This window comes from Oncorhynchus keta, chromosome 28, assembly GCF_023373465.1.
Source record: "Oncorhynchus keta strain PuntledgeMale-10-30-2019 chromosome 28, Oket_V2, whole genome shotgun sequence".
NCBI lineage: Eukaryota > Metazoa > Chordata > Actinopteri > Salmoniformes > Salmonidae > Oncorhynchus > Oncorhynchus keta.
The window spans coordinates 11,675,268-11,688,050 of NC_068448.1; the positions used below are offsets into that span (position 1 = coordinate 11,675,268).

At 42.3% G+C, this 12,783-nt stretch overlaps 1 protein-coding gene across 1 annotated transcript in view; it reads right to left on the reverse strand.

Annotated features, from left to right (window-relative positions):
* The window catches only part of LOC118373033 (carbohydrate sulfotransferase 11-like), a 20,127-nt gene extending 8,151 nt beyond the window's left edge, over nucleotides 1–11,976 (reverse strand). The window contains exon 1 of the mRNA XM_052484792.1: nucleotides 11,460–11,976. Within this exon, the coding sequence (XP_052340752.1) occupies nucleotides 11,460–11,553 (94 nt within the window). The 5' untranslated portion in view covers nucleotides 11,554–11,976. The remainder of the gene's footprint in view (nucleotides 1–11,459) is intronic.
* Nucleotides 11,977–12,783: the final 807 nt, after the last annotated feature.

Here is a 12,783-nt window from a genome sequence, read left to right on the forward strand (position 1 = left end):
TAAATGGCATATATTATTATTATTATATGTTACTGGTTGAGCTGTTCTGAACAGTGTTTACCCTGCTCTATATAGAAATGATATGTTACTGGTTGAGCTGTTCTGAACAGCGTTTACCCTGCTCTATATACAACTTATATGTTACTGGTTGAGCTGTTCTGAACAGCGTTTACCCTGCTCTATATACAACTTATATGTTACTGGTTGAGCTGTTCTGAACAGTGTTTACCCTGCTCTATATACAACTTATATGTTACTGGTTGAGCTGTTCTGAACAGCGTTTACCCTGCTCTATATACAACTTATATGTTACTGGTTGAGCTGTTCTGAACAGCGTTTACCCTGCTCTATATACAACTTATATGTTACTGGTTGAGCTGTTCTGAACAGCGTTTACCCTGCTCTATATACAACTTATATGTTACTGGTTGAGCTGTTCTGAACAGTGTTTACCCTGCTCTATATAGAAATGATATGTTACTGGTTGAGCTGTTCTGAACAGCGTTTACCCTGCTCTATATACAACTTATATGTTACTGGTTGAGCTGTTCTGAACAGTGTTTACCCTGCTCTATATAGAAATGATATGTTACTGGTTGAGCTGTTCTGAACAGTGTTTACCCTGCTCTATATAGAAATGATATGTTACTGGTTGAGCTGTTCTGAACAGCGTTTACCCTGCTCTATATACAACTTATATGTTACTGGTTGAGCTGTTCTGAACAGTGTTTACCCTGCTCTATATAGAAATTATATGTTACTGGTTGAGCTGTTCTGAACAGCGTTTACCCTGCTCTATATAGAACTTATATGTTACTGGTTGAGCTGTTCTGAACAGCGTTTACCCTGCTCTATATACAACTTATATGTTACTGGTTGAGCTGTTCTGAACAGCGTTTACCCTGCTCTATATACAACTTATATGTTACTGGTTGAGCTGTTCTGAACAGTGTTTACCCTGCTCTATATAGAAATTATATGTTACTGGTTGAGCTGTTCTGAACAGCGTTTACCCTGCTCTATATACAACTTATATGTTACTGGTTGAGCTGTTCTGAACAGCGTTTACCCTGCTCTATATACAACTTATATGTTACTGGTTGAGCTGTTCTGAACAGTGTTTACCCTGCTCTATATAGAAATGATATGTTACTGGTTGAGCTGTTCTGAACAGCGTTTACCCTGCTCTATATACAACTTATATGTTACTGGTTGAGCTGTTCTGAACAGTGTTTACCCTGCTCTATATAGAAATTATATGTTACTGGTTGAGCTGTTCTGAACAGCGTTTACCCTGCTCTATATAGAACTTATATGTTACTGGTTGAGCTGTTCTGAACAGTGTTTACCCTGCTCTATATAGAACTTATATGTTACTGGTTGAGCTGTTCTGAACAGCGTTTACCCTGCTCTATATAGAAATTATATGTTACTGGTTGAGCTGTTCTGAACAGCGTTTACCCTGCTCTATATAGAAATTATATGTTACTGGTTGAGCTGTTCTGAACAGCGTTTACCCTGCTCTATATACAACTTATATGTTACTGGTTGAGCTGTTCTGAACAGCGTTTACCCTGCTCTATATACAACTTATATGTTACTGGTTGAGCTGTTCTGAACAGTGTTTACCCTGCTCTATATAGAAATGATATGTTACTGGTTGAGCTGTTCTGAACAGTGTTTACCCTGCTCTATATAGAAATTATATGTTACTGGTTGAGCTGTTCTGAACAGTGTTTACCCTGCTCTATATACAACTTATATGTTACTGGTTGAGCTGTTCTGAACAGCGTTTACCCTGCTCTATATAGAAATTATATGTTACTGGTTGAGCTGTTCTGAACAGTGTTTACCCTGCTCTATATAGAAATGATATGTTACTGGTTGAGCTGTTCTGAACAGCGTTTACCCTGCTCTATATAGAAATGATATGTTACTGGTTGAGCTGTTCTGAACAGTGTTTACCCTGCTCTATATAGAAATTATATGTTACTGGTTGAGCTGTTCTGAACAGTGTTTACCCTGCTCTATATACAACTTATATGTTACTGGTTGAGCTGTTCTGAACAGTGTTTACCCTGCTCTATATAGAAATGATATGTTACTGGTTGAGCTGTTCTGAACAGCGTTTACCCTGCTCTATATAGAAATGATATGTTACTGGTTGAGCTGTTCTGAACAGTGTTTACCCTGCTCTATATAGAAATTATATGTTACTGGTTGAGCTGTTCTGAACAGCGTTTACCCTGCTCTATATACAACTTATATGTTACTGGTTGAGCTGTTCTGAACAGCGTTTACCCTGCTCTATATACAACTTATATGTTACTGGTTGAGCTGTTCTGAACAGTGTTTACCCTGCTCTATATAGAACTTATATGTTACTGGTTGAGCTGTTCTGAACAGTGTTTACCCTGCTCTATATACAACTTATATGTTACTGGTTGAGCTGTTCTGAACAGCGTTTACCCTGCTCTATATACAACTTATATGTTACTGGTTGAGCTGTTCTGAACAGTGTTTACCCTGCTCTATATACAACTTATATGTTACTGGTTGATCTGTTCTGAACAGTGTTTACCCTGCTCTATATAGAAATTATATGTTACTGGTTGAGCTGTTCTGAACAGCGTTTACCCTGCTCTATATAGAAATTATATGTTACTGGTTGAGCTGTTCTGAACAGTGTTTACCCTGCTCTATATAGAAATTATATGTTACTGGTTGAGCTGTTCTGAACAGCGTTTACCCTGCTCTATATAGAAATTATATGTTACTGGTTGAGCTGTTCTGAACAGCGTTTACCCTGCTCTATATAGAACTTATATGTTACTGGTTGAGCTGTTCTGAACAGTGTTTACCCTGCTCTATATAGAACTTATATGTTACTGGTTGAGCTGTTCTGAACAGCGTTTACCCTGCTCTATATACAACTTATATGTTACTGGTTGAGCTGTTCTGAACAGTGTTTACCCTGCTCTATATAGAAATGATATGTTACTGGTTGAGCTGTTCTGAACAGTGTTTACCCTGCTCTATATAGAAATGATATGTTACTGGTTGAGCTGTTCTGAACAGTGTTTACCCTGCTCTATATACAACTTATATGTTACTGGTTGAGCTGTTCTGAACAGCGTTTACCCTGCTCTATATAGAAATTATATGTTACTGGTTGAGCTGTTCTGAACAGTGTTTACCCTGCTCTATATAGAAATGATATGTTACTGGTTGAGCTGTTCTGAACAGCGTTTACCCTGCTCTATATAGAAATGATATGTTACTGGTTGAGCTGTTCTGAACAGTGTTTACCCTGCTCTATATAGAAATTATATGTTACTGGTTGAGCTGTTCTGAACAGTGTTTACCCTGCTCTATATACAACTTATATGTTACTGGTTGAGCTGTTCTGAACAGTGTTTACCCTGCTCTATATAGAAATGATATGTTACTGGTTGAGCTGTTCTGAACAGCGTTTACCCTGCTCTATATAGAAATGATATGTTACTGGTTGAGCTGTTCTGAACAGTGTTTACCCTGCTCTATATAGAAATTATATGTTACTGGTTGAGCTGTTCTGAACAGTGTTTACCCTGCTCTATATACAACTTATATGTTACTGGTTGAGCCGTTCTGAACAGTGTTTACCCTGCTCTATATAGAAATGATATGTTACTGGTTGAGCTGTTCTGAACAGCGTTTACCCTGCTCTATATACAACTTATATGTTACTGGTTGAGCTGTTCTGAACAGCGTTTACCCTGCTCTATATACAACTTATATGTTACTGGTTGAGCTGTTCTGAACAGCGTTTACCCTGCTCTATATACAACTTATATGTTACTGGTTGAGCTGTTCTGAACAGTGTTTACCCTGCTCTATATAGAAATGATATGTTACTGGTTGAGCTGTTCTGAACAGTGTTTACCCTGCTCTATATAGAAATGATATGTTACTGGTTGAGCTGTTCTGAACAGTGTTTACCCTGCTCTATATACAGTGCTGCTGTAGCCCATCTAGTTCTCATGTCTGTTTTGCCGTATGGTGCACGATCTCACATGAGTAACACATCTATGCAGGGATACTGGCATTTCGGGTGAATTATTATACTGTAGAGGCCCAAAGGTTTGGGTAAACCTGCATGAGACCTTCCTGCATCCATCATGATGTGATCACCCATAAAATGCCTTCCCTTTCCCCTAGATTTACATTGCCTGTAGGAACATCCTGTTCCTTTCAAGAATCCCAGTCCTCCCCTCCCACCAGCCCCCAGCCCTAGCGCCTCAGGGCTGGAGGCATGTCAGTGGTGGGCCCTCCTCACTAGTGAGAGGAAACTGATTGGATTTGCACATGTGCCACTAGAATGCAGAGGATTGCTTTACATCTCACAGGGGAGAGAGAGAGAGAGAGAGAGAGAGAGAGAGAGAGAGAGAGAGAGAGAGAGAGAGAGAGAGAGAGAGAGAGAGAGAGAGAGAGAGAGAGAGAGAGAGAGAGAGAGAGAGAGAGAGAGAGAGAGAGAGAGAGAGAGAGAGAGAGAGAGAGAGAGAGAGAGAGAGAGAGAGAGAGAGAGAGATCACTGAGTGACAGAGAGACAGAGACAGTGAGAGAGAGACAGAGAGAGACAGAGACAGTGACAGAGACCGTGAGAGAGAGAGAGACAGTGACAGAGAGACAGTGACAGACAGAGAGAGACAGTGACACAGACAGTGACAGAGAGAGAGAGAGAGAGACCGTGACAGAGGGAGAGAGAGAGAGACAGAGACAGTGAGATAGACAGTGAGAGAGAGTGACAGAGAAACAGTGACAGAGAGAGAGTGACAGAGACAGTGAGAGAGAGAGAGAGAGAGAGAGAGAGAGAGAGAGAGAGAGAGAGAGAGAGAGAGAGAGAGAGAGACTGGAGAGAGAGAGAGAGACAGAGACAGAGAGAGAGAGAGAGAGAGAGAGAGAGAGAGAGAGAGAGAGAGAGAGAGAGAGAGAGAGACAGAGAGAGAGAGAGTGAGAGAAAGAGTGACAGAGAGAGAGAGAGAGAGAGAGAGAGAGAGAGAGAGAGAGAGAGAGAGAGAATGATGCAGACATAAAGGGGAGAGATCACAGCATTCAGAGTGACAGAGAGACAGAGACAGTGAGAGAGACAGAGAGAGACAGAGACAGTGACAGAGACAGTGAGAGAGAGAGAGACAGTGACAGAGAGACAGTGACAGACAGAGAGAGACAGTGACACAGACAGTGACAGAGAAAGAGAGAGAGAGACCGTGACAGAGGGAAGAGAGAGAGACAGAGACAGTGAGATAGACAGTGAGAAGAGTGACAGAGAAACAGTGACAGAGAGAGAGTGACAGAGACAGTGAGAGAGAGAGAGAGAGAGAGAGAGAGAGAGAGAGAGAGAGAGATTTGAGACTGTGGGAGAGAGAGAGAGAGAGACAGACAGAGAGCAGAAGAGAGAGACCAGAGTGACTGACCCAAAATTAGAGAGAGAGGAAAGCTTTGACAGATGTACAGAGAGAGAGAGAGAGAGAGAGATTGAGAGAGAGAGAGGCAGACATGATGCAGACATAAAGGGAGAGATCACTCAGCATTCACTGAGTGACAGAGAGACAGAGACAGTGAGAGAGAGACAGAGAGAGACAGAGACAGTGACAGAGAATGAGAGAGAGAAACAGTGACAGAGAGACAGTGACAGACAGAGAGAGACCTGACACAGACAGTGACAGAGAGAGAGAGAGAGAGAGAGACCGTGACAGAGAGAGAGACAGAGAGAGAGAGAGAGAGAGAGAGAGAGAGACAGAGAAAAGTGACAGAGAGAGAGTGACAGAGACAGTGAGAGAGAGAGAGAGAGAGAGAGAGAGAGAGAGAGAGAGTGAAGAGAGAGACAGAGAGCCTGTGAGAGAGAGAGACAGAGAGACAGAGACTTTGAGAGAGAGAGAGAGAGAGAGAGAGAGAGAGAGAAGAGAGACAGAGACCAGTGAGAGAACAAACAGAGAGAGTAAATACAAGAGAGATTTAGAGAGAGAGAGATTTTATCAGTGACAGAGAGAGACTTTACACAAACAGTGACAGAGATAGAGAGATAGAGAGAGAGAGACAGATGACAGAGACAGTTTGAGACAGTGACAGAGACAGAGTGACAGAGACAGTGAGAGAGAGAGAGAGAGAGGAGAGATTATACCCAACCAAATCATGAGAAAACAAAAAGATAATTACTTAACACATTGGAAAGAATTAACAAAAAAAACAGAGCAAACTAGAATGCTATTTGGCCCTACACAGAGAGTACACAGCGGCAGAATACCTGACCACTGTGACTGACCCAAAATTAAGGAAAGCTTTGACTATGTACAGACTCAGTGAGCATAGCCTTGCTATTGAGAAAGGCCGCCGTAGGCAGACATGGCTCTCAAGAGAAGACAGGCTATGTGCTCACTGCCCACAAAATGAGGTGGAAACTGAGCTGCACTTCCTAACCTCCTGCCCAATGTATGACCATATTAGAGATACATATTTCCCCAGATCACACAGATCCACAAAGAATTCGAAAACAAATCCAATTTTGAAAAACTCCCATATCTACTGGGTGAAATTCCACAGTGTGCCATCACAGCAGCAAGATTTGTGACCCGTTGCCACGAGAAAAGGGCAACCAGTGAAGAACAAACACCATTGTAAATACAACCCATATTTATGCTTATTTATTTTATCTTGTGTCCTTTAACTATTTGTACATTGTATATATATATATATATATAATATGACATTTGTAATGTCTTTACTGTTTTGAAACTTCTGTATGTGTAATGTTTACTGTTCATTTTTGTTGTTTTTCACTTTATATATTCACTTTGTATGTTGTCTACCTCACTTGCTTTGGCAATGTTAACACATGTTTCCCATGCCAATAAAGCCCTTGAATTGAATTGAATTGAATTGAGAGAGAGAGAGAGAGAGAGAGAGAGAGAGAGAGAGAGAGAGAGAGAGAGAGAGAGAGAGAGAGAGAGAGAGAGAGAGAGAGAGAGAGAGAGAGAGAGAGAGAGAGAAACAGAGAGAGAGAGAGAGAGAGAGAGAGAGAGAGAGAGAGAGAGAGAGAAACAGAGAGAGAGAGAGAGAGAGAGAGAGAGAGAGAGAGGGGAGAGAGAGACAGAAACAGAGAGAGGCAGAGACAGAGACAGTGAGAGAGAGAGAGAGAGAGAGAGAGAGGGGGGGAGAGAGAGAAACAGAGAGAGAGAGAGAGAGAGAGATAGAGAGAGGGGGGGGGGACACAGAAGGAGAAGAGGACCAGGTGGGGGGAGGAAAAGGGGAAGGTCTTCTAGCCGACAACCACTACAACTCCTACCTCAGGTATACATATACACCCTCAGTAAAACTGCTGGAAAAGTGGGTCAAGAAGACTGAAGCTGAGGCACTCTCAACACAACAAACATGGTGGTGCAATAGCAAATAACCAACAGCATGAATAAACATTACAATTACGTGTTATGTATTAGTTTATCCTAATTCAGTTCATGAATCAGCTTGTTAAAGCAGTACCACTAAGTACAGACTCCCTCACGACGCCAGGACAGCGGAGTCAATCACCACCTTCCGGAGACACCTGAAACCCCACCTCTTTAAGGAATACCTAGGATAGGATAAGTAATCCTTCTCACCACCCCCCCCCCTAAAAGATTTAGATGCACTATTGTAAAGTGGCTGTTCCACTGGATGTCATAAGGTGAATGCACCAATTTGTAAGTCGCTCTGGATAAGAGCGTCTGCTAAATGACTTAAATGTAAATGTAATTTAGTGAAGAAGAAAAAACTTCCCCCTTCGACATCTCTGTCAGCTCATCTGCTCTACATATCTGTGACAATGACTGTGACTTCCGCTTTGGAGGAATTGCACTGTGCACAGCGAGGGGGAAGTTTCAGTGTTACAAAACAACGTCAAGATTCCAAATGAAACCCTTATCTATGCACTGGCCAAAGATAAATACACACCAGTACATCACTGGGGCCAAGCTTCCTGCCAACCAGGACCTATATACTAGGCTGTGTCAAAGTACAGGCCCCAAAACTCCAGTCACCCAAGTCACAGACTGTTCTCTCTACTACCGCACGGCAAGCGGTACCAGAGCGCCAAGTCTAGGACCAAAAAGCTCCTTAACAGCTTCTTCCCCAAAGCTATAAGACTGCTGAACAATTAGTCAAATGCCTGCCCCTGTCACCCCGCACATTGACTCGGTACCGGTACCCCCGTATAGCCTCGTTATTGTTATTGTCATTTTATTGTGATACTTTTTATTTTTTACTTTAATTTATTTAGTAAATATTTTCTTAACGCTATTTCTTGAACTACATTGTTGGTTAAGGGCTTGTAAGTAAGCATTTTACATTAAAGGTACCTGTTGTATTCGGCGCATGTGACAAACATTATTTTATTTGAAATCAGAAGATTTCTGCTTTTGAAAAAAGAACAATCTTTTAGCATCTCCTCTCATTATGGCGAAGAGGTCACAGGATGCACGTTTCATTATTCACTGTAATGTTAGTGACCATATCTGTATAGCATGCACCCCAGGTACTGAATAAGCAGGATAGAAATGGAATGAAAACAGTGAGCAATTTACTTCTAATTGCTTCTAAGCAAGAACACAAACCCAGCAGGTGTAGGCATGGCTGACTCAGCTCTATGCCAGCGTGGGAATGGGGTTTGGGACAAACACCAAACGTTAGGAACACCTTCCTAACACTAAGTTCCACCAGTGGGGCGCCTGGCACCTACCTCCATACCCCGTTCAAAGGCACTTCAAATCTTTTGTCTTGCCCATTCACCCTCTGAACGGCACACATACACAATCCATGGCTCAATTGTCTCAGGGATTAAAAATCATTTTTTAACCTGTCTCCTCCTCTTCATTTTTTAAAAACATTTAACCTTTATTGAACTAGGCAAGTCAGTTAAGAACAAATTCTTATTTACAATGACGGCCTACCCAGGCCAAAACCCAAAGACACTGGGCCAATTGTGCACCGCCCTATGGGACTCCCAATCACGGCCGGATGTGATACAGCCTGGAATCAAGATGCACTGAGATGCAGTGCCTTAGACCGCTGCCCCACTCGGGTGAATACACTGGCTGAAGTGGATTTAACAAGTGACATCAGTAAGGGATGTTGGTCCATGTCGTGGAAAGAGCAGGTGTTCTTAATGTTTTGTCCACTCAGGGTACAGTATGCCAACCTTGTTTGTTTACTTGACAAGACCCACATGATGCCACAGTGTGTGCGTGTGTGTGTGTGTGTGTGTGTGTTAGTGAAAGTTTAAATCCCTCATTCTTAGCAGATGTCTGGTGGCAGCGTCTGATGAATAAAATAATTAGAAACGATATCTGATAGTGAAGTATTTAAGGTTTAGAACAAGACCAGAATAAATCAAAATGCCAAAGAGTTGAGAAAGTCTGCTCAGCATGTGGTGCTGGGCTCATGCCACTCCACCTAAAATGACGTCTGGACTTCAGCCGAAGACCGTCAGGAGGGAGTATAGAGAAACCAAATATATCTGAAGGAGGTTCCATATGAAACGTTCCCTCAACGTAACAGTATTTTCATCTGTCACATTGTGAATACATCTCTGCTCACTATAGGAAAATACACACTTCTGTTCAATTCTCAACTTTCATAATAACTCTAGTGGAAGTAGATGATTAATTAATGTGCTTCTCTGGGTCCTGTGCTTCCCTGGGTGTTGGCGGCTCAGCAAAATGCACAATGGGGTCAGAACAATAAGCTCTATTTCTCTTCCTGTCTACTAACACACTGGGACTCCAGTGTGTGTGTGTGTGTGTGTGTGTGTGTGTGTATGTGTGTGTGTGCGTGTGTGTGTGTGTGTGTGTGTGTGTGTGTGTGTGTGTGTGTGTGTGTGTGTATGTGTGTGTGTGTGTGTGTGTGTGTGTGTGTGTGTGTGTGTGTGTGTGTGTGTGTGTGTGTGTGTGTGTGTGTGTGTGTGTGTGTGTGTGTGTGTGTGTGTGTGTGTGTGTGTGTGTGTGTGTGTGTGTGTGTGTGTGTGTGTGTGTGTGTGTGTGTGTGTGTGTGTGTGTGTGTGTGTGTGTGTGTGCTTGTGTGTGTGTGCGGAGCAGGTGGATATGTGTGACGAGCTGAACGAGGGCATGTGTGTGTTTTACGAGAGGGTTAGTGTGTTCTCAGTGGACGTACCTCATCCAGTCCATATGGGTTTCATGTTAATGCCATCAGCGTTGAAATAAATACTGGCTATGCAAGTCAGACACAAATAAGGAAATGTGTATGGTTTTACAAGTTAACCCTTCCGACTTCCTCATATGTTTTGGTTTTAGAAGTTAACCCTTCCGACTTCCTCATATGTTTTACTCATATCACACAGACTTTCTTCGTGCAACTTCTCTGACAACATGAGGGTTTGGTAGGAAAGGTAGGACTGTCACAGTCTGTCTATATGTTGTCTACAGTATGTGGTCAGAGAGAGGCCTGCTATTGGCTGTCACATTTGGCAGGGCTAAAATAGATCTACATTACAGAATAACTAACAATTAGACAAGCCCGGACAGTGCTGTGCCTCTGGCATTGAACCGTACATGTGTAGGAGCCCTGCGGTAAAGCAGATCAACAAGCCCAGACAGTGCAGGTATTAAGAGGAGACGGTTGGAGAGGAAGGATGATTCTGTTCTGATTGTATTCTGTTTAAACTTTTAATGTTTAAACAGAAAGACTCTAATGACATAATGTAATCGCATAGTAGTGTCCCTTCCTCGGTTGCACTTAGTCTTGGAGGCTCTGTAAAATGAAGTAGCTGGACTTATTACATCGTTGCTTTCCCATTTCTATGGTAAAACAACAGCATACACACTGTGACATACAAATGTATAGTTCATATTGAATTCTCTCTCTATTAAAACGTAAGACATAACCCAGGAAGGAGGTCAGGTTAGGTTGACCACTCTTTTCACTTCTCTCCTATTTTTTTATGTGCCTCTCGGTATCACTCCACTAAGGGTAAATGCTTCCTGTTCCTCTGTCTCTGCCCAGTGGAGAACATGAGAGCTGAAACTGGTCCAAAAGGAACAGGAATGCAGCAGGGTCTCTCAGAGGGGGCTATCACAACATTCCATGGTTCACACTCACAGTGGTCTTATTCATGCCCTGCCATTTACCCCTTTCATTGTGTCCCAACTCAACACACAAGATAATTTAGAAACCACACCATTATTCAGAGGGGGACACTGTGCAACAGGCAGGGTAGAGATTTGCATCACTTCTGAGTCCTCTTTGGTAGCATCGTGGCACAAACCTACAGCTCGGTTCAGTTAGACATGATGTTTGTGATCTAGACAACTAGGCTAATGAACAACATCTAACAACGTGTTATACCTAATACCACAAAACGTCCCTCTACAGGTGCATAGGGACACCATCCCATGGCTGATGTAAGATGATGGTCGACAGTCCACACTTACCTGGCCTTGTGATGTTCTGAAAGTACAATATGACCATGAAAAGTGACCCAACGCATGTCGCCAGGAAAATTCGTCCAACTTTGGGTTTTGTCATCCTGATTCCCCGAGCTGGCAGAGTAGAGCAGAACCCTCTCCCCGAGGTGTCTCATGCGAGGCAGCTCGTCTGATGCGACTTAACGATAGAAGGGAAAGAATGGACCTTCATGTGGAAAAACTTGGCAGTGATACCGTTATATATCAGTCTATTTCTCAATTATTCTATTCGACGAAAAAATGCCTATGAATAGCCGCGAAAATATTGGAACGCGCGAAAGTCGGTTGCCTTTGTAGGAGTTCAGATCAATTATATATTTCAATCATATTTTACGTTCCGCTGAAATTTCTCATCGTATACAAGTCCCGAGAGAGCCAGATTGTTTCGGAGTTCTCTGATAATCCCCATCGTTCAACAGTTTTCGTTTCGTCAATTTTTTCAACCCAGTCAAACTTCCCGAAAGATGGTCGGCGGCACTGGGCTATGACGTCACACCCACCCCTAGTACTTTCTTGCGGTGACTGTCACCCATCTGAAGGTTGTCACTAGTTACTACAGCCGCAAAGTCAAAATTGTATAATAGGTGGGGTTCAGCAATGATGATGACTTTGTGGCTGTGGTAACTAGTGACGATCCCAATCTTCCCTGTGACAAATTAAATTAATATTAATATTTGTACTTTTTTTTAACTAGGCAAGTCAGTTAAGAACAAATTCTTATTTTCAATGATGGCCAAGGAACAGTGGGTTAACTGCCTGGCCAGAATGACAGATTTCTACCTTGTCAGCTCAGGATTTGAACTTGCAACCTTTCAGTTACTAGTCCAACACTCTAACCACTAGGCTACCCTGCCACCCCAATATAGGTCAAGGTTCCCCAACTGGTGGCCCCCGAGAAGAAAAAATGTATATATATATACACACTACCATTCAGAAGTTTGGGGTCACTTAGAAATGTCCTTGTTTTTGAAAGAAAATCACATCTAATTGACCCTTTTTCAATTATGCTAGCACAGCTGAAAACTGTTGTACTGATTAAAGTAACAATAAAACTATCCTTCTTTAGACTAGTTGAGTATCTGTGGCATTAGCATTTGTGGGTTCAATTACAGGATCAAAATGGCCAGAAACAAAGAAATTTCTTCTGAAACTCGTCAGTCTATTCTTGTTCTGAGAAATGAAGGCTATTTCATGCGAGAAATGCGAGAAATTGCGCTGTGCACTACTCCATTCACAGAACAGCTAGCTCTAACCAGAATAGAAAGAGGAGTGGGAGGCCCGGTGCACAACT